The sequence below is a fragment of the Lissotriton helveticus genome, chromosome 7 (genome assembly GCF_964261635.1).
Source record: "Lissotriton helveticus chromosome 7, aLisHel1.1, whole genome shotgun sequence".
Lineage (NCBI taxonomy): Eukaryota > Metazoa > Chordata > Amphibia > Caudata > Salamandridae > Lissotriton > Lissotriton helveticus.
In genome coordinates this window covers 1,153,858,534-1,153,879,020 of record NC_136068.1, presented here as the reverse complement: position 1 = coordinate 1,153,879,020, position 20,487 = coordinate 1,153,858,534, and the positions used below count along the sequence as shown (strand labels likewise).

Sequence of the window (20,487 nt, the reverse complement as noted above, 5' to 3'; positions counted from 1 at the left end):
ACTGTTCCCATGAGGCACAGGGTCAGAGCTGATTTGCATATAGCCAGTGTCTAACCCAGGGTGGTGTGGAGTGCAAAAAAACGATGGATTTAGGCCCAGATCCTTGTACTGGGGTGAATGTATGATATTGTTCTATATTCTGTCCATCAACTGTGTTTTTTGCAATTTTCACCCCGAGTGGGCTGGGTATGCTCAGACGTGAGTCCCAGGCTCTCCACACCACTGGAGTCAAGCTATCCAGGCTGATGTAGGCTGATAGCCAGAAACCGGTCCTTGGATGCTTGATTCCGGTCTGGGGAAGACATGGCTTGGTAGTTCGGACTGGACTGTTCCCATGAGGCACAGGGTCAGAGCTGATTTGCATATAGCCAGTGTCTAACCCAGGGTGTTGTGGAGTGCAAAAAAACGATGGATTTAGGCCCAGATCCTTGTACTGGGGTGAATGTATGATATTGTTCTCCATTCTGTCCATCAACTGTGTTTTTTGGGACTTTAATAAGGGCGCCTGCGGCAGGTAGGTGTGCTGTTTCAGACATGAATGCTCCAAGTGCGGAAGGAGACATCCAGTGGTGCGATACTGGGGGGTCGGGGGGGCTCAGGCCAGGGGGAGGGGGGAGGAAAAGGAGGGGCAGGATCCTTGGGTAAAGGCTCATACACCGATTAGGTTGGACCGGATCGAGCCTTTGTTGGCGGCCAATCCGCGGGTGGAGGATGCGGCTGTGTTGCGACGGGGTTTCAGGGAAGGTTTTCGGTTAGGCTACGAGGGTCCGCGGATCGCTCGGTGGGCAGACAACTTGAAGTCCGTCAATGGGCACCAAGGGGTTGTCCGGGAGAAGTTGTGCAAGGAGGTGAGGGAGGCCGGATGGTGGGCCCATTCAAGGAGCCGCCGCTGCCAGGTTTGATTGTTATAGCGCGGTGAATGATTATATCTCTGCGGAGCGTACGTCGGTGTCGTACTCGTCCGTGGACGTGGTGCGGAAGATTGTGGCGGCGGTTGGTCAGGACGCCCTCATTGCAAAATGCGACATCAAGTCGGCGTTTCGGCTGCTTCTGGTGCATCCGGCTGATCACCAGTTGTTGGGGATTCAGTTCGACGGGGGCATTTTTGTGGACAAAGCGCTCCCCATGGGGTGCTCGATATCATGTGAATTGTTTGAGAGGTTCAGTTCCGTTTTGCAGTGGGCTTTTTCCTGGCGCACAGGCTCAGAGATGGTGACGCATTATCTGGACGACATCTTCCTCGTGGGGCGGCCGGGTTTGATGGATTGCCAGCTGCAGCTGGATGGTTTTACGGACCTCATAGGTTACTTGGGGGTTTCCCTGGTGCCAGCGAAGATGCACGGTCCCAGTACGGTGCTGTCATTTCTTGGTATAGAGCTCGCCTCAGCGGCCATGGAAGCACGCCTACCGGAGGACAAACGGACGGCAATATTGGCACTGGTCGGAACTATGTTGGACAAGCGGAAGGTGACCGTGCGGGAGGTGCAGGTCTTGTTGGGGCACTTGAATTTTGCGTGCCGTGTGGTGCGAGCCTGGCGTACGTTTTGCAGTCAGCTAGGTCTGGCGTTGTCCGGTTTAACGCTGCCACATCATCATCTGCGTCTGTCGGCGGGGATGAAGGAGGATTTTCGCATGTGGCAGGCGTTTTTGGGGCGCTTCAATGGGGTGCCCATGGCTCCACCGGAGGATTGGGAATGGGAAGTCACGCTGTCGTCGGATGCGGCAGGAGTTGGCCGTTTCGGTCTCTACTGGGCGGGGAGATGGTGCGCAGAGCGGTGGCCACCGCATTGGCAGGCTGGGGGGCGAAGTATTGCATTTCTTGAATTGGTCCATTTGGTGATGGCCGTCACCGTTTGGGCGCAGGAGTTGGCCCATAAGCGGGTGCTGTTTCGGGTGGACAATATGTCTGTGGTGCAGGTGGTTAACAGGCAGTCGGCCAGGGACCCGCAGGTGTTGAAATTAATGCGATTTTTCATGCTGCGTTGCTTGGAGCATGATATATTGTTTCAGGCCCGACACGTGCCGGGGGTGGACAATGACATTGCGGATGCTTTGTCTCATTCACAGTGGCAGAGGTTCCATGGGCTAGCCACGGAGGCGGACGAACACAGGACGCCGCTGCCAGAGGTGCTTTGGTCGGTGGGAGACGACGGGTCATTCAACTTGTGAGGGCGTCGGTAGTGGCGTCCACCTGGAAGGCGTATGAGCAGGCATGGCAGGAATTTCGGTGATTTGGAGCTGTAAGGCAGGGGGACATGTGGCGGTGGGAGGAGCAAGTGGTACAGTTCATGCTGAGTTTGATGGACAGGGGGCTCTCGAGGGTCATGATTGCGGGAAAGTTGTCGGCGGTGGTGTTCATGGGGAAGTTGTGGTGGGGTTATTCGCCGTCGGCGGGGGAGTTGGGGGCGCGTTTCCTGGAAGGATGGGCAAGGGAAAAGGGGGCACAGGTGAGTCAGTGGAGGCCAATTACAGAGGATATGCTGGGGTCCTTGGTACAGACGTTACCGTCGGTTTGCCAGGATTGGGGGGAGACTTCCGTGTTTTCCACACTTATGTCGTGGTTGTTTTTTGGAGCATTTCGAGTTTCGGAGTTGGTGGGTTTGAAAGGGGGACCAGGGTTGTTGTGGGAGGATGTGGACGTCCGAGAGCAGGAAATGGCCGTGTGCCTGCTTTCGTTCGAAGACGGATCAGCGGGGGGAGGGTACGTGGGTGGTGTTGGGGCCGGGGAGGTTCTCGGAGGTGTGCCCGGTGGTGTGAGGGAGGCGTTTGGCGGCGGGGCGGAGGAGATTGACTGGAGAGGTTTTTGGACAGGGTGACGGCAGAGTGACTGCGACTCAGGTATTGTGGGTCCTGCGGCACGCCCTACGGTGCATGGGTGAGGACCCGAAGGCTTTCGGGACGCATTTGTTTCGAATCGTGGCGGCAACGGCGGAGGCACGGCGAGGATGGGGAAAGGAGGACATCAAGCGTCTGGGGCGATGGAAGGCGGATTACTACAGGACTTATGTCAGGATGCGGGGGGTATGGGTGGAGTAATGACATGACAGCATTTTCCGCCCTCTTATATGTGTGTCTTTACAGGTGCTGTGGCGGGGCCAGCTACGGCGGCGTTGGAGATTTACACAGTGGGACATTCTTTTGTAAAGAGAGCGGAGAGGGTGTAATGGGACAGGCACCTGAGCCTCAATTTGGAACTGGACGAGCGGTTGTTTCATTGTCACTGGCTAGGAAAAGGGGGCATGCGCTGGCATGAGTTGGTGCCAGCATTGAATACTGTGGTGCGCAGGGGACTGTGTCCGGATGTGGTGGTCATACATTTAGGGGAAAATGACTTGGTCCAGTGTAAGGGTTTGGCGTTGGTTAAGCAAATAAAGAGGGACTTGTTGGAGATAAAGAGCAAATGGGTGGGGTGTCATGTCATTTGGTCCGATTTTGTTCCCAGGAGGTTCTGGAGGGGGGCAGAGAGGCCAGCGGCCATAGATAAGACAAGGAGGAAAATTAACAGGGACATGAATTTTTTTTGTGAAAAGGAGGGTTTGGGTAGGATGGAGCATCCGGAGCTCAGGTACAGGGCGGTGTATTTTTTCAGGGAGGATGGGGTGCATCTGTCTTGTTATGGGATGGAGCTATACATTGTTCAACTGAAGGAGGCCCTGGATAAGGCTATCGGAGTGCACAGTTATCCGAGATTGTTAGGTCCTATGGGGGGGTCGAAAGCCGTTAGTACAGCTTTCAAGTGGCGTTTTCTATCTAATCTATGGGGTACAGGGTAGGAGGCCTAGGGTGTTTTTGAAAGGGGGTAGGATTACATATGACAAGTCATTCTAGTTAGGTAGTGAGGCATTTTGCAGTTGGTAAATTGTGTTATGTTGTTCTTTGGGGGAACCATTTTAGGGGTGGGAGTGGGGGGTTGTTAGGTAGTTCATATTTAATGAGGTTTAGTTTTGTACGGCCCAGGCCAAGGATTTTGTTTTGTAAGGTGCACCTGCTTCCAATAAAGCGGCCTTTGTCACACCATAATTTTGTGTCCGTGGTCGGTGATGTCTCTCCCCCCTCTCCCGATGGGCCCCAAACCTGGCGGCTCCTGGTAGTTTGTTTCTGTTCTCCCGCCCGTGGTTGCTTGGCAGCAGCGGTGCATCCATTGGGGCGTAGGGGCGTAGCCCCACTAAGCCACATGGACGCACCGTCGACAAGCACAGCAGCACACCAAAAATTATACTTGCACACATTGGATTGGAAATTAAATACCCGCAGCGCAGCGCTTCCCGCCGGGAATCCGGGACACACCCGATGAATCCGGAGTGTGCAGGGGGGGGGGTGGGGCTGGCTGGTCTGCTGCAGCTTGAGTGACAGTCAACACTCAGCTGCAGCACGCCAGCAGCAGTACTGCGCATGTGGAATTTTGAGTTGCACCTTGCCCGAGCATGCGCGTTATTAGGCTCTCTATAGTTCCCCTTAGAGAGGGACGGTGGGGGTGCTGATTCTTACAGCAGCCGGACGCAGCCACCGGGGTTACAAAGGGTGAGTAGTCAGGATTCCCCCCTAGCCAATCCTGGTGCTGCAGGCAGCACCAGGATTGGCTGGTCCACCGCAGAAGGGGCAGGCAATCCATTATTGGATGCCGCAGGTGGTGGCACACTGCCTCAGCCTATGGCCAATCACGCTGTGTGTGTAACTTCATGAGAAGGCATGCAGTGATTGGCCACACAGGAGGACGAGCGCGCTGCTGGTGTGACGTTCCTACCTAATCTAGGCTCGCCTCCCTCGTCGTGCGCAGGCAGCAGCAGTCAGCAGACCTCCCGCCTCAGTCATGTCACGAGTTGTTGTCACGGCCCACGACATCGTGGTCAGGCCTGCTCCTCGTGTGATTAAAAAAGACAAATGGTAAGATCTAGCGCTAGTAGCGGTCCGCGGATTCATGAAGTAGCCAAGCTTGAGCTTCAGGAATGTCACGTGTGTTAGGAGTAGATGGAGTTGGAGTTCTTTAGGCAGTTGATCTTGGGTTGTACTTGTTACTTGTTGTAACCGTAAGATTAAGAAAATGTGGCTCCAGGAAATTCCATGCCCAGCCAAGCATCTCAGCCGTGTGGGGTATGCATGTGGTCTACTCTGGTGGCAGGGAAAGATTTGCTGCAGGTTTGATTGACGTCGTCTGGTCGAGTGTGTCAAAGATGAGTCTGCTCTGTTGCAAAATAAATTGCCTGCGGAGCTAGTTTCCCGCCATAGCAGACAACCCGCTAAGCACAGGCTGAAAGAACCATTTACAGTCAGTTAGCATGCCTAGATAGTCTAACAAAACTCTGCTGACTTTCGTCCGTATTTTGAAGGTAAAAAGCCTCCTCTGAACAAAGGGCTGCAGACGTTTGTGTTACGCCTCTGCAAAGCAGCAGGTAATCATTTTATGTAGCTAGATAAATGCATGGATAATAAGCATCGCAATTTTTGCTAATATATTTCAGAACTTTTTTTGTTATAAAAAAACCCATTCTTTTTGGTGTTCATGTTGGTGCTGTGTATCAAGTCTTGCAGGAGTGTTACTGTCTTCGCCATCCTAAATTGGAAATTCGACGATTCGCTTGCCTCTTCTTTAGTTGTATTTATATACGCCTTATTTGTGCTTCGATAATGGTTTTTTAAATAATTTCATTGAACCGCTTCTATAAGATGTTGTCCCGAGGGTCACTTATTATGCTCTACTTTCCTTCTGCATACCCTGATTTGCAAGGATTCCCGCCATGTCCGTCATTTAACACTAGATCAGATCATGGAGCCATTACCTGGCCTGTCATGCGAGAACTCGAAGCACGTGCCACCTGAGGCATAATAATCCCAAAGAGGTGCTACTACCCCCGTTTAAATTGGCACAACACTCGGAAGATATTGGTGCGCTGCTTTACACACCAGCACCAGTTCCTTACATTGCTGACGAATGCAGGCAATGGCAGGCAGCTTTAAGTCACGGGCGGCTATGCTGGAATTGGAATGGATTACATAGGATGCGGCGGCAGTTTGCTCCATGATTTGTTCTGGCGCCCACTACTATCATTTGGACTGGTGCCTGCGGGAAGGAAAGGATATTGAAAAATAAACGCCTTTGCAGAAGGTATCTACTGAAATTCCCCAGAGGGATTTGTTGTCTGCTTGGTGCCAATACATTTGAGGAAGATGTGGGGCTATTCATGAGCATATATGCCAGGCAGTTCAGAGACGCACTTATATATTTGAGGTGTGAAATGTAGTGACTTTTCAAGCATTGATTTGGGGTATATATTGTAGTGTCTTTCTGTAACATGGAGGCTGTAGTCGAGAAAACTGGAAGGCACTACACTCATGTCAAGGTGATTCAAGGGGGTTTCTGACCTTCAAACTTGGTGTCAAGAGTTGTCAAATTTGCGGAAAGCAGAAACTGTTTCATCACTTCTTGTGATATTTATAAACCACATCAAATTCAGGGAATTTTGAACACCATTATCATGAAACCTCTACACATTTGCCCTTTCCTTTTCCTTGCAGTGATAGTGAAAAGTATTAGCGAGGGAACGATTGATTGATTTTAATTTCTCAGTCAAAGCCGAAGGGAACAAGAGTGCATATTTTCCCTAGACATTAAGCTTTTCATTTAGAGGTTTACTTTTGAGTAATCAGAAAACTGCAGTGACATTGTATTTCCATAGAAGTAATCTGCAGAAACGACGTTTCATTGATCTTTGCGTTTTTCCACATTAATAAGTATGCAGTTTACATCCACATTTTGCTGGTTCTAATGGGCCTATATTTCATGTGTTATTATGTGGTATAGGGGCCTCCCTATTGTGCTTCTTTCCTCCCTCTCTGCGCTCCATATTACACTCTCTCATGACCGTTTGCTTCTCCCCTGCCCGCTCTCATTGCTCGCTCCCACTTTTACTTTTCCTCCTCCACTATACATTGCTCTTTTTCCCTACTGGTTTACTTGCCTCCTCCTGGTGCACTCTGTGTTGCATCCCCCCACCCTCGCCTCCCATGTCGCTCGCTACCCTCCCTGTGCCTTTCTGTTGCTTCTCCCAACTCTGCCTTTTATTTGCGCCCTGCCCTCTGAGTTACTTACACCACCACCTCCATGTTCCATGTTTCTCTCTCAGCCTCTCCCCATTAGATTGCTTCCATTGCCGCACCTTCCCGTGTTGGTTCTCCCCACCCACGACTCCCATTACGTTTCCCTCGCGCCCTCCTGATGCTTCCCCTGCCTCCAGCCACTACGATTGTGCCACATCCCTCCTATTACTTTCACACCCCCCCATGCTACATGTTACTCTCGCCTTTCTCTCAGTTAGGGTGCTTCTCTCCCACGCCCTCTGTGTTGCTTCCTTCCCTCCGCGCCTCCCATTACGCTGATCATACAACTGTGGAAATTTGTGTTGCGTTTTATTTGGCCATGTTTTTATTCATGTATGGTGGGACTCTGAGGCGCATGCCAGTTTTGAGTGGCGGTTCCTTTGTTGAATGCATTTGTTAATTTTTTCCTGATGAAAAGTGTTTGTATTCTAGGTATGCTTAGTGAGTGATTCAAAGCAGCTTGTAACCAATAGGTAACCAATATAAGACAGGGGAGATGTGGGTGTGTGACTTGGCAGACACATAACGTCACAGACTGTCGTGTTGTGTAAATCAAGTCTCCTGTTCAACGATCACATACAGGAATTTTGGGGGTATATCACAACTGGTATGAATGCGCCAGGAACAGGCCGTCTGGACATTCGGGGTTACTGATTTAGTTTTAGGCAATGGCGTTTGAGTAGCTAACATGAAGAAATCACTATGGCTACATCAGGGATTCAAATGGAAAGTTTGTGGGCTGTTTCCTGTTATACAGTACAGAGGTGAACTCAGTGTGAATTCCATGAAGGGGTTGAGATGGCGTGGGCTAGGGAGAAGCAGTAGCTTAATTTTAATTTTCATGTCAGCAATTTTCTACGCCTTGCCGTCTTCTGGGTTACTGTGTTACACGCACCCTGTTCCTGGAAGCCTGGCATCAGCCTCACATCCTGTTCTGTCGGAACCTAAATACACTTAAACACTATTATGTTAATGTTAAAGCACTTTAATCTGACTAAAGAGCACACAATGGCTGCCACAGTGCCACCATATTTTTGTGGACCCCGCTGCTTCCATCTTTCCCTTAGCCTGTAAGACTACACTGCTTCAGAGTTGGCCTTGCTACAATATTTATGGTTTGCTTGGAAAATGCACGGTTTTTCTTCTGTTTTTCAAAATTTTCTAGGGGGGGGTTATCCCCCCAAACCCCCCTTAAGGAGTTCGGGCTCGCTCGCTGCGCTCGCTCGGTACGGTGCTGTATGCAAATCACTTTGCGCCCCACCAGTTTCAAATGTCACCCACCGCCCCTGTTGCTTGGTGGTGGTTTTTTTGGGCAGTTACATGTTTGTTGTCTGTGCCTGTATGATAGTCTCCCGCTCTTTTTCTCTTGTGATCTCGTGCTTATTGCCCTCCCTCTCTCTACCATTCAGGCTCTGTTTCGGCCCCCCTTCTCCCTCCCCAATCCTTCTCCGCTCCTCTCTCCCTCACACTCCTCCTGCCCCGCCTGCTGCCTCCGCTTCTTCTGCTCACAACTGTGAGGGCGCTAACACTCCTCAGACTGTCCTCAAACTTATGTGCCGAGAACCCCAATTAGACATTGTTATTTCAGATGGAGGTGGAGGTGGGCGGTGGCGGGGACACACGCAGCAGGTGGGTGGAACAGCTCATCTCCTGCCTCCCATGCCACCTCCTCCCCTTCACGCCCCAGACGGAGCTCAGGCCCTGGCTTCAGGATGAGGCAGAGCAAGAAAAGATCAGCCTTATTGCCACAGCTGGTCCCCAGTCTTCAGGATGGGCTGCTGCATTTCCAGAGGTGAGTCCGGGTGCGGGGGTACTTGAGTTCTCACTCACATCACGCATCACTTAGCACCACGCCCCTCACACCTCAGTAACACCTCACCCATCAGCATCAAGGCATTTCTCGACCATGGCCCTCTCACCCAAGGTAAGGGGGCGCCGACCCTGCTTTCACCTTTAGAATGCATACCTAAAATACCACGCGCTTTATGGAACCGGGAAAGCAACAGGAACTACATTCACTGCTGACGCTGTAACAAGGGAGGGGTAAATGAGGACTGTGCACGAAATAGATATGCTGTAACATTTTGTTTGTGTGGTGGTGGTGCTGACACCCACAAGCGGTGTCTATACACCGTGCTGATTCAATGCTGCAGTGCACTCTTCGCCTATTCATTACATCCTTCGGTGAGGGTGTGACGCAGGGGCGAGAGCTGCTGAATCGGTAGCTGTGGATCCGGGTTCGAGCCTCTGTTGGGAGAGGGCAACATCCTGCGACTCTGGGCAAATCACTTTATCTCACCGTGGACAGCGCCTGGATACTCTCAGGAGTGATAAGCCGCGCTATAACAATCTACAAACTTAAACTCATTCAGTTACAATGCGCTCTTCGCCTATTCATCACTACAATGCACTCTTCACTGATTCGGTGCACTTTGGCTGATTCAGTGCTGCAATACAAGTCTCGCCATTCAATATAATTGTCTGTAACAAAAAAAAAAAGAGGCAGTCACAGAAGTAATACCACAGTGAATAGGAACAAAGAACGCTGCAAGCTTAGGCCCCAGAGCGCTCTCCCGCTCACTGTGAACCTCTGGCTCGGACCTTTTCCCACACGAGGGTATATTTATCCATCTGTATCTCTTCCGCCACTCTCCTCCAGGCATTCTAGGAAGACAATGTCACCGGGGACCAGCTGTGCCCTGCCTGGCAGGCTCACAATTCCAGTCCAAAAGAATGCGTGCTGCAGCCACTACAAACAATTCTATGATGCTGCACTGACAGAAGTGCGTGTTTGGGTAACACTCGCACCTTTTGTTGTGTCCAATACAAGCCTGGTAGATTTTGTTGAGATTTAAGCTTATGTGTCGCTGTTCCATAAAAAGCACACACTGGCTCTGCAGAAGGGGCAAGCACATCGCGGGTGTGCGCTGCCCGCTGCTGTAGTAAGAGACTGAAAAGTAAGTGCCACAAGAGTGCCTTCACTGTGCACACAAAAATATATTACAAAGGATTGTAACTTGTGACCTGCAGGTAACACACGGATCTCCAAAACAAAAGCAGTAACCAACTGAGCTAGCTTCATGAAATACAAACCCGTGACCTTCATGTTACGCGCTGCTCTTTGTGGCAGGTGCACTAACCCTTTATACTATTTGATGATGAATCAAACCCCTGAGTAGACTGCACATACATGTCTCCACCCGCGTGTACACAACTTTCTTACTGCTATAACACACTAGAACGCAACGTTCTCGGCAGCAGATGCGTTAACCCCGTAAATGTCTGAAAAGGCAGTGCCCATTTAAAAATCCAGAACTAACTTACAATCAGAAGTGTCCGTATCATTTTCTTTAAGGTCAGTTAAAAAAAAAAAAAAAACATAACGTGTCTGTTATGTGATTCTGCCCCTTATTACTGCCACATATGCACACCCAATATATTGAATCGCACAGCATTATTTCCCTTTTCTGCAATCACAATCTCCAAAGTACAACTACTTCCATTCATCCAATCAAAGCACTTCAGAGGAAAGCACGTGTAGGGCCGGCATTTAAATGTCAAGAAGAGAACACGTTCATAAGGCGTTAAAGTTGAAAATCACGCTGAGGCTTACTCAACACAACCGTATTTATGCCGTGTGCAGAACCTCGAAATCACTGGCTCCCCTCCCAGAACACTTCTGGAGTCATCGCATCTGTTTCACTAAAAACGCATTTGTCACTTACACAAACAGTGTCCAAAATTGTTAAAAATTACTGAGGTACTGCACTGTTTCACAAGTACAAATCTCACAACAGGCATAAAAGAAATCCATTTGGAGAAGCAATGCCGCCCAGTGGCATAACGCTAAATGATGCCCCACCTGCAGAAAGTAATGACGGGCCCAAAGCCTATATACCTCACAAATTGTATTTGACCGTGGCCGCAATAAGCCCCCCAGATGGATTGAGAGCCGCTGAGGGGGTGCCCTACCCCACCCCAAAGGGGTACCCAATGCCCCCCAGGGCTGACTGTGACCCATGCTCCGTTGTTAACATCCCAAGTAACTTTTAGAAGAAAAACACGCATTTGCAATGCAATAGCTTTCGCATTATTAAAGTTCGAGCTATTGGTGTTGCATTATTATTAGCAAAGCCAATAGCTCAAACTTTAATAATGCGAGACCGGTTGCATTGCAAATGCTTGTTCATTGGGTCGTGTCAACTATAAGAATACGACAATTATCACAAAGCTCCTAATTCCGATCGTTGTCTCCATTTGGCTATGACAGAAATATGTTTATGCGTTTGTCTAGAAGGCGCATACATACGTGACAGGGTAATGAACTACTTGCATTATTCAAAAATGCAAACGAACCCGGAAACGAGAGAGGAAAAAAAGCAATTGCATGTACGATGCATAATTATACTGTTTAGAGTGAGAGACAGGATAAACCGAACCAAATCGGTTATATAATCTGGCTTTCAAGAAAATTCTGTTATGCAAGATCGTTTTATGGCTTTTTATGTTCCAATAAACGCGAGAAGCCATCCATTGTGTGCAGACCTAGGGCCAAGTATTATTAGCGGGCATCAACGGGTAAGGATGGGGGGGGGGGGGGGGGTTCTGGGGCTGTACTAAACAGAAGGTCTAGGACCGAATGGATAATTTGAGTCATTCTTTTTGTACTTCACAATGTCACACATCCTTTGCAATATCAGAGGATAGACCTGCTGAAGATGGTGGGCAGGAACTTACTGTCACTGGGCACAGCTGGGCACTGTTGAAGCCAATGCCGGATTCATCAATGGTGGTTTGTGTATCCTTGCAGGCAAAGTCAGGGAGACTGCTTATATGTGATGCAGAGATAAAGGGAAACAATGTATTTAATGTATTTTCCCCCTCCATCTCATCTTTGGATTTCTTCAGTGCCACCCACATAAATAGATAGATTTGGTTGTGTCTGGAGGTAGTGCACCAAATTCCATGTTACACTGCACCAATGTATTTCCACTCAGTTGCAGTTAGTCAGTCACCTCAACCCACTGTGGTCACTGCTCAGAAAGTGAAATATCAAATGACCTCTTACCTGGAAATGAATCTATGCTGTCAAACGGTAGGGTGTAGATCATGTCCTGCTCATGCTGCCGCAATAACTTGCCACTAGGTATGTGATATTTCACAATAGAGGTAATGTCTTCAGCATTGCAAGAATCTGCCACGTGCATTCTGTTGAAGAAATTAAATGTGTCTCATAAAACGTGGCCAAGATGATTCTGAATAGTGCAAAGTCTGCAGAACTTGTTAAAAGACTTCATCCAGCCAACATACGCAAATTGTATTATTTGCTTTATTTGCACCACCTTAACCTGCTTGTGAATATGCAATCATACAATTCTGTGATTCATGCGTTTTAAAGTGCCTCCTGATTACAACCTTAAACCATACATCATTTTGCTTCAATAAAGAGACTGCAGCTTCTCACACTGGTCCAGGATTCTAGTGAGGGTCTGTATAACATAAAAGCTGGATGTTTACTTTGCTGACCGTGGACTAAAATAAATGGCAAAGCTGAGGAAAAACACCCACAATGACTACACTCTAAGATATAACCAAAGTAATGGTATTCTGCTGCTACCTTGTATTCCAGGATTATGGTAAAATGGCGATATCTAACTGTTTGCATTAATCATATGTCTTTTCACTCAGGTCTGCCCTCTTTTACATCTACATGGCCCCACTGGCCAACGTCATCTGCGCTTGCGAGATCAACATCCTCCTACGCAGCTCATACTGTCCCTCTTGGACAAATTCCCAATACAAGGAACACATTCACCACTTGTCTGTCCGAAGCGGCTCCATGGATGAACTGAAACTGTTTCAAGCAGAACTTCAACAAGACAGAAGTTGTGATCTTGAGAAAGGATGTTTCACCATGGGATTCAATCTGGTGGCCGACAGACATTATGGCCCACTCATACTCCCTGCTCACATGCCATAAACCTCTGGAACATCATTGTTACGCTAGACATGTCTGTCCAGGGGGTAAACGCTATCACCACATCCTGTTTCCACACTCTGAGGATGCTGAGAAACATCTGATAGTGGCTACAGAACAACACCAGAAAGACCAGCACCCACGCACTAATCACCTGCAGACTGGACTATGGAAACTCCCTTTAGGCATACGTCACCAAACATCTCATGAAAAGACTGCAAACGCAGCATCAGACTCATCCTCATCCTCCCACGCAAAATCCACCACAATTCAGGCAGCTGAGTTGACTCGCAATATACAAGTGCGCTCAGTTCAAGCTCCTTACTCACAGGTTCAAAGCACATCACCAGACAGGCTCAGCCCACCTGACCAGCTGCATACATTTCCACCAACCATCAAGGGACTTCCCCTCTGTATTACTTCTAGCACCATACATCCCCTGTTTTCACAGAAGCAGAACTGGAGATTGAGCATTCTCCTGCATCACCTACAAAGCAAGGAATAATGTCACACATTACATCAGAGCCTCCTCCTGTCTTCTTGAATCTTGCAAGAAGCTGATATATGTTTCTTTGAATAATTCTCCCCGCCCTGGGGCTAGCCTCACAAACCTGCTCAGTACCAGGATACCCTCATGCGCTTTACAAATACACTTAACATTAACGTTAGACAATGAGAATGAAAATTCAAAAATATTCAAATACACAGCAGTCTAGCACTCTTGGGGCCAGATGTAGGTAGCCAAATACCGGTCGGTAACGGCCCAAAATCGGTAAAATCGGCCGTTACCGACCGGTATTGAGAAAAAGAGATGTAGGTGTCAAAAATATACCGAATCAGTAAATATGAATCGGTTAAATACCGATTCTGTATTTTCCGAATACATATTTACCGAATCGGTATTTACCGATACCTTATTTACCAAGTCCTTATTCACCGAATCGGTAAATAAGAAATCGGAAAAAATACCCATCGAGATGTAGGAAAGGCCAAAAATACCGAATTCAATGAAATTCGGTATTTAAGAGTCGGTATTTACCATGGACTGAAAGCAGGTGGTAACCATGTGCAGGCTATAAAAAAGGGCCCAAAATGAAACAGTGTTGCAAAAATGGCGGCACTCTATGTGATTGCGAGGAGGCGAAGGCTACAGGCTTCAGGTCTGAGGGTATGGCAAAGGGAGGAGCAGGTGTACAGGCAGAGGATCACTCTGTTCCAATTGACTGAGCTTGAGATACTCCAGAGGTACAGGCTGCACCCCAGAACCATCATGGACCTAATAAGGGACCTCCACCCATACCTGGATCACCCAACACCCAGGGCCCACGCCATCCCACCCCATGTCCAGGTGCTGTGTAGCTTACACCTGCTGGCCTCTGGGAGCTACCAGAGTGTGATAGCTGCAGTAGGAGGTGTATCCCAGAGCTGTCTGTTCCGTTTTTTCAGGAAGTTTCTGGATGCCATGACGCAGAGAATGGGACATTACATCCGGTTCCCTGACACACCTGCGGAACTTGCAAAAACAAAAACTGATTTTTATGGACTGGCACACTTCCCGCATGTGATAGGCTGCATAGATGGCACCCACATTCCCCTATGCCCACCTGCAGCCACCGAACACATATACAGAAACCGTAAGTCTACGCACTCCATCAATGTGCAGGTGATATGCAATGCAGGCAACATCATCACCGACATAGTGGCCAAATTTCCTGGAAGCACGCACGACTCCTACATTTTCCAGAACAGCGGAATATACACACGGCTAGTTGCTGGAGATTTTGGAGATGGATATCTGCTAGGTAAATAAGTGTAACACACCCTGTAATGAATGGCAGATGAATGTGCAATGTGATTGTAACTCATGTACCTCGCATTCCCTCCCAGGTGATAGTGCATATGCCCTGCGTTCATTTGTGCTCACACGTACCTCAACCCAACCAACAGAGCCGAAAAGCGATACAATGTGGCACACAGGTCTACTCGCAACGTAGTGGAGCGAACATTTGGACTCCTCAAGAGCAGGTTCCGCTGCCTCCACAAGAGTGGAGGTGCTCAACAGTACACCCCCATCCTGTGTTGCAAGATAATAGTGACCTGTGCCATTTTGCACAATCTTGCTACCAAGGAAGGCACAGAGGTGGAGTTGACACATCACGAGAACATCGATGATGACCAAGAACATGCAGAGCCCCAGGCAACAGGACCAGCAGCACTAGATGGTAGATTGAGACGGACAGAAATTACACTTCGATATTTCTAGGTAATGTATGACACATAGACAGGTGTAGTGTTTGACAAGTGTAGTTTAATCTTCACTACATCATCATTGTCACATCGGAAAAGGCTTCATTAATCAAAGTCAATGTCTCTGGCTGCTCCTGCTCAGTTGCCGTCACTCTGTGCAGTTGAGTCAATCTGCAGCATAGGTCAGTGCTTACGTCCACGCACTACATTGCACGATTGTTGTGCCTGGCTTTCAGATTCCCTGCTGGGGCCTGACTCAGCATGGCTGCGCCTGCCGCTCCTGCGCACCTCTGGAACTGGTGTGCTGGAGCCACTCCTGCTGGTTGACCCCTCTGTCTCCTCCACACCCGTGTCACCAGCATTGCCTGTGTTAGTGTTGAGCATCTGCTCCATCGCAGAGGTCACTCTTCCCATGCCCCGTGTCAAGTCTGTGCAGCAGTGCACAATTGCATCCTGCATGGATATAGATCGTCGGCACAGTAGTGACGTACTTGTAGCAAATCTGTTCATTGCCTTTGTTTGTTGGCGCATATACTGTCGATCCCTGCCACGCTGTAGATGATCCCTGTCTAACTTATCCGACAGTACTCCCATGTATGTGGAGATGTCTGTAGTCCCCTTTGAAATTTGCTCCAGACTCGATGCAATGTGGCCTATGCCCTTGTCCATGTTGGTCATTTTATTGTTCATGCAGCGAACCAGCCTATGCATGGCTAACAGTGCTTTGGCCTGCTGGCCCTGTACCTTCACCATTGTGCCCTCCAGGCCACAGAAGACGCTCTCCCCTTCCTGCCCCTCCCCACCCTCACGTGCCCTCCTGCCAAGAACACTGGTGTGCGCAGCGCCTGCTGCAATCGGTGGTCTAGCCCTGTCAGCCACAGGTGCAATTTTTTTGGGGACATCATCCTCATCCTCCGATTCAGAGGTTTGCAGGATCCTCTGAGGGGGCTCCTCATGCCTACTTGCCCCTCCCGGCATGGACACCCTGGACATTGCAATGGGTGTGTTTGACAGGTCAGGAGATCCAAACAACAGAGGGGAAAGTGGGACAGGTGGTGTCGTTGCCTCCTTCTACCGCGCTGTGACCAGATTTTCTCTTCTCTTTCTCCCCTCTCTTAGTTGCTGGTGCCCTCTCCTCCCTTGGTGGTGCTGAACTGCGTGAGGACTCTCCTGTTGAATGAAATTGACATAGGGTCAATGTTGTTGTTCATCTGTGTGTAGTTCTTAAATAAATAGTCTACACACCTTTGCCCAGTGCACATTGTGTGTTTGGTGATGTGTGTGGCATGCCTTGCAGAGTCATGTGGTGGATGCTTTGCATCTATGTATTCATGACTACGTCTACCATGATGTATTGCTGCCACCAAGTATGAGCTGTTATGCAGTGTGATGATTCTACACAGTGGGGTACGGGGTCAGGTTGATGGTTGTGGATAAGGGTACATGCCTTTTACCTTGTTTCTTTGTAGCTTTTGCTGTACTGTCCAGGTCTCCTATCCCATGGATGCATTCTGGCTCCATGGTGGTTTCCACTAGCTCCTCAATCGCTGTCAGCTTTGGTGCTTTGCTCCTGCCACCTCCAGTCACACCAGCATCCTTTTTCTGGGCTGCAATCTTTTTTTTTGTCACGATGCGCAGGTCATACCACCGTTTTTTATGTCCTCAATCTCCCGGTGGGTCACACCAATGCGGTTCACTTTGCCCTGTATGGAAATCCAAATGTTCCTCCTCACAGTCTCTGCAACATGCAGAGACTGTCTCCCGAAAATTTGGCTGTAGTGGCTTACAATTTCTTCTACAGCCACCTGTAGTTCCTCTGGGCTGAACTTGATCTTCCTTTTTCTCTCCCCACCATCCTTTTTGGCCTTCATGTGACTCCATTCTGTAGCACTGCTTGCCTGTGGATGCTCTGCTCCTCTCACCTCTGCTAAATTGTTTGTTCTGTTGGTTTGCACCTGCATGGGTGTGGCCACTCCCAGGTACTGGGGTGGGGTGCTTCAATCTGATTGGTTGGATTCTCAGGGCCTTGGTTGTGGGGTGTTTAGGGTGTCCCTGATTGGTTGGCAGGCTCACATGGCGTTTTTCAAACTCCCGATTCGGTAATTACCGAATCGGTAATTACCGATTCGGAAAATTCCGATTCGGATTTATCCGATTCTGTAAATCCCAATGCTTGGGTTTCACCGACTCGGAATTTACCGACTCGGAATTGTCCGATTCGGTAATTACCAAATTGGGTTACCGAGTCATACCGAATCGGTAACTTTTACCGATATTTTACCTACATACCATTTACAGATTCAGAAATACTGATTCGGTATGAGTCGGTATTTATGAATCGGTAAATGGAAATTACCTACATCTGGCCCTTGGTGTCCAATTATTGTAAATATTCTTTTCTGTAGATTTGAATCTATAGTCAAAAGTGACAACTTGTATTCTATGATGGCCAATTTTGACCAAAGCTACATCTTATTTCAAAATGTACATATATTGATTATTGATGAAAGCATTTCAGACTACAATAGGGAACAGACATAGGATCTGAGTCACATCACGCTGTTGCTTTTTTCGTTTTTTAGTGAGATTCACACTATACAAATACCACATACACACAAAGAGTTATTGACAACATTTATAAAATGATTGCCATACCTCAAATGCAGAATCTATGCAAGCAGGCATCGGCACAGTGAAGAAGCCATGCGTAAATTTGGATTCTGTTAATTTTTGTAAGCGGTGTCATTGCAGGTAATACCAGAAGAGTCAATATATCAATGGTCCTAGCAATAGATATCAGTAACCTTCAACTGTGCATGCATCTATGTGTCTACCTATGAGTTGCTTTATTCAGCCCATGCATAAATAGAAATTATAATGTGTGTCATTGTCCATCCAGTGTACATTCATGAATGGCTTTGTAGAGGTTTTGAGTGGCCGGACACAGAGGATACATCCGTGGGCCTAGTAGCTGGCATCAATGGCCGTACACATTGCGTGCATGAATGAACCTAGTATGGGGCCTCAGTTTACCCATACAGTGCAGGCCTAATTAGGCCTAGTAAGATGTGTCACTGGTTGCACACACTTTATGCATTTATGGGCATAGTCCACAGAGTGCATCAATGAGCCTAGCAACAAGTACCAGTTGCTCCAGAGTATTTGCTTGTACTGGCCTAATGAGGATCATCAGTGGATGTTTAAAGGAAAGAGAATAAGAAGTAAACAGCAATAAGTAAGCATAATGTAGGCAAAAACACAAAGACAAGAGCATCCGTAAATGTCATGTGGTCTGACTTTGTGATGTCTACAATGCTGAGGCATTTCATGGGGATGCTCCTATAGGGGACATGCATCTGTTTTCAACACAATTGTAATTTTTCTGAAAATTGCGTGTTTTATCTAACAAAACGGAAACGTCTTTGAAAACAGTTGCATGGTCCGATTCTGAAACGCCTGCCTGTTCCTCACTCAGATAAGGCTTGGCTCAGCAGAACACGCTTCTAGTAATCAAGTGCTCCCTGAGAGCAAACCTTATCCTCCCATTTCAGCCCAGGTGCTTATCTATGTGATGCACCTCCCCTGGGTCATGGAGGCAAGCCAAATCTATTTGTGGGCACTTACTAGTTGGAGGGCTGCATCTGCCCTAACACAGAGTAATGGGGACATCGCTTGAAGCAAACACAAGGAGATGATGGACGGAGCACTGAAGCCTTTCAGACACTCGTCCCCAGTCTCAGATCTGGGTTGAATCCATCATAATTCTTTAGCTCACTTTGCCACCTCAGTTCAGACCCACCTATATGCAAATCAGTCTAGACCCTGTGCTTCATGGGAACAGTCCAGCCCGAACTGCCAAGCCAGGCCTTCCCTGAACTGAAATGGTACATTTTGACAATATGTATGATGACAAAACTGTTTAAGTTGGCTATTTCTTTATCGTAGGTCGTCATGAGGAAAATATCATCTGTCTTATATTTGCCTAATCCTAATCAGCTCTACTAAAAGATCTAACGGAGGACCTAACATTTATGTGGGCCCAAACCTTGTATTTAGGGAAATAGTAAGGGAAATAGTAAACTGATTATTGTTAATAAAAATAAGATTGTTTCTTAGGGGCAGATGTATCCAAAGTTTTTTTTGTCGCAAACGCTGCGATGTGCAAAATAGCAGCGTTTGCGACAAAAAAACGGAAAATGCGATGTATCATTGAAATCGCATCGCAAACTTAAGAAATCGCAAATTTTGTGATTCCTTAATTTTGCGTCAGCATTTAAGGAATCGCAAATTGCGATTCCTTAAATGCTATGTATGAAGCATTCAGGTTTTGCGAATTTACACTAAGAAATCGCAAATTTGCGATTTCTTTTACAAATGCACTTTTTGGCATTTGTAAAGGTGCCATATGCGCACACATGTAAATTTCAGGGGTGCAGCAGGGTGTTCTTAAGACACCCTTGCACCCGTGAAATTATTCTCAATTTCCAATTAGCAAATTGCGAATCGCAAATTGAGAATAACTTCACATTCATAGAAATGAATGAGAAATTATTCCTTACTTGCGAATTCGCAATTTGCTATTCGCAAATAAGGAATTTTAGGAAATCGCTAAAAAATTGCGATTTTGTAGATACATACCATTTTGCTATTCTCAAATAGCGATTCTCAAAAAATCGCTATTTGTGAATTGCAAATAGGTATTTTGATACATCGGCCCCTTATTCAATTAATGGCGAACTCCCACGGGGAGGCTGAACAACATTCAAGGGTTCCCTCTGTGGACTCTTTGTTTATGACTTGAGATCTGGCTGACAGCTACAGCTGTCTCTGGTAAGAGCTAAAAATAACCTGGGACCATTAACAATTATGGCTGTTTCAACTCATCATTCAACATACCACTTTTTCATTAGTGCAAACGGACGATATTGAAGGATTGTGTGGATTTGTGATGCAAAAAATAATTGTAGAATCCAATGTTCATTCAAAAGTGGCACTGCAAAACACCCTTGCAGTCGAACAACGATGAGATAGTTAAGACCATACACCATACATTTTTTGAGAGCAACATTTTTTTATAGTTTTTTGGGGGGGATATAAACCATAATTGACATAGACACTCTGCAACACCTCAGGAAGCAACAGATCGACACTGCACAATACACAGTGTT

At 47.7% G+C, this 20,487-nt stretch overlaps 1 protein-coding gene across 1 annotated transcript in view; it reads right to left on the bottom strand.

Annotated features, from left to right (window-relative positions):
- LOC144770057 (ATP-binding cassette sub-family A member 10-like) overlaps nucleotides 1-20,487 on the bottom strand; it is a 1,719,125-nt gene that overhangs the window by 1,062,213 nt on the left and 636,425 nt on the right. The window contains exon 17 of the mRNA XM_078654288.1: nucleotides 12,164-12,303. Within this exon, the coding sequence (XP_078510414.1) occupies nucleotides 12,164-12,303 (140 nt within the window). The remainder of the gene's footprint in view (nucleotides 1-12,163; nucleotides 12,304-20,487) is intronic.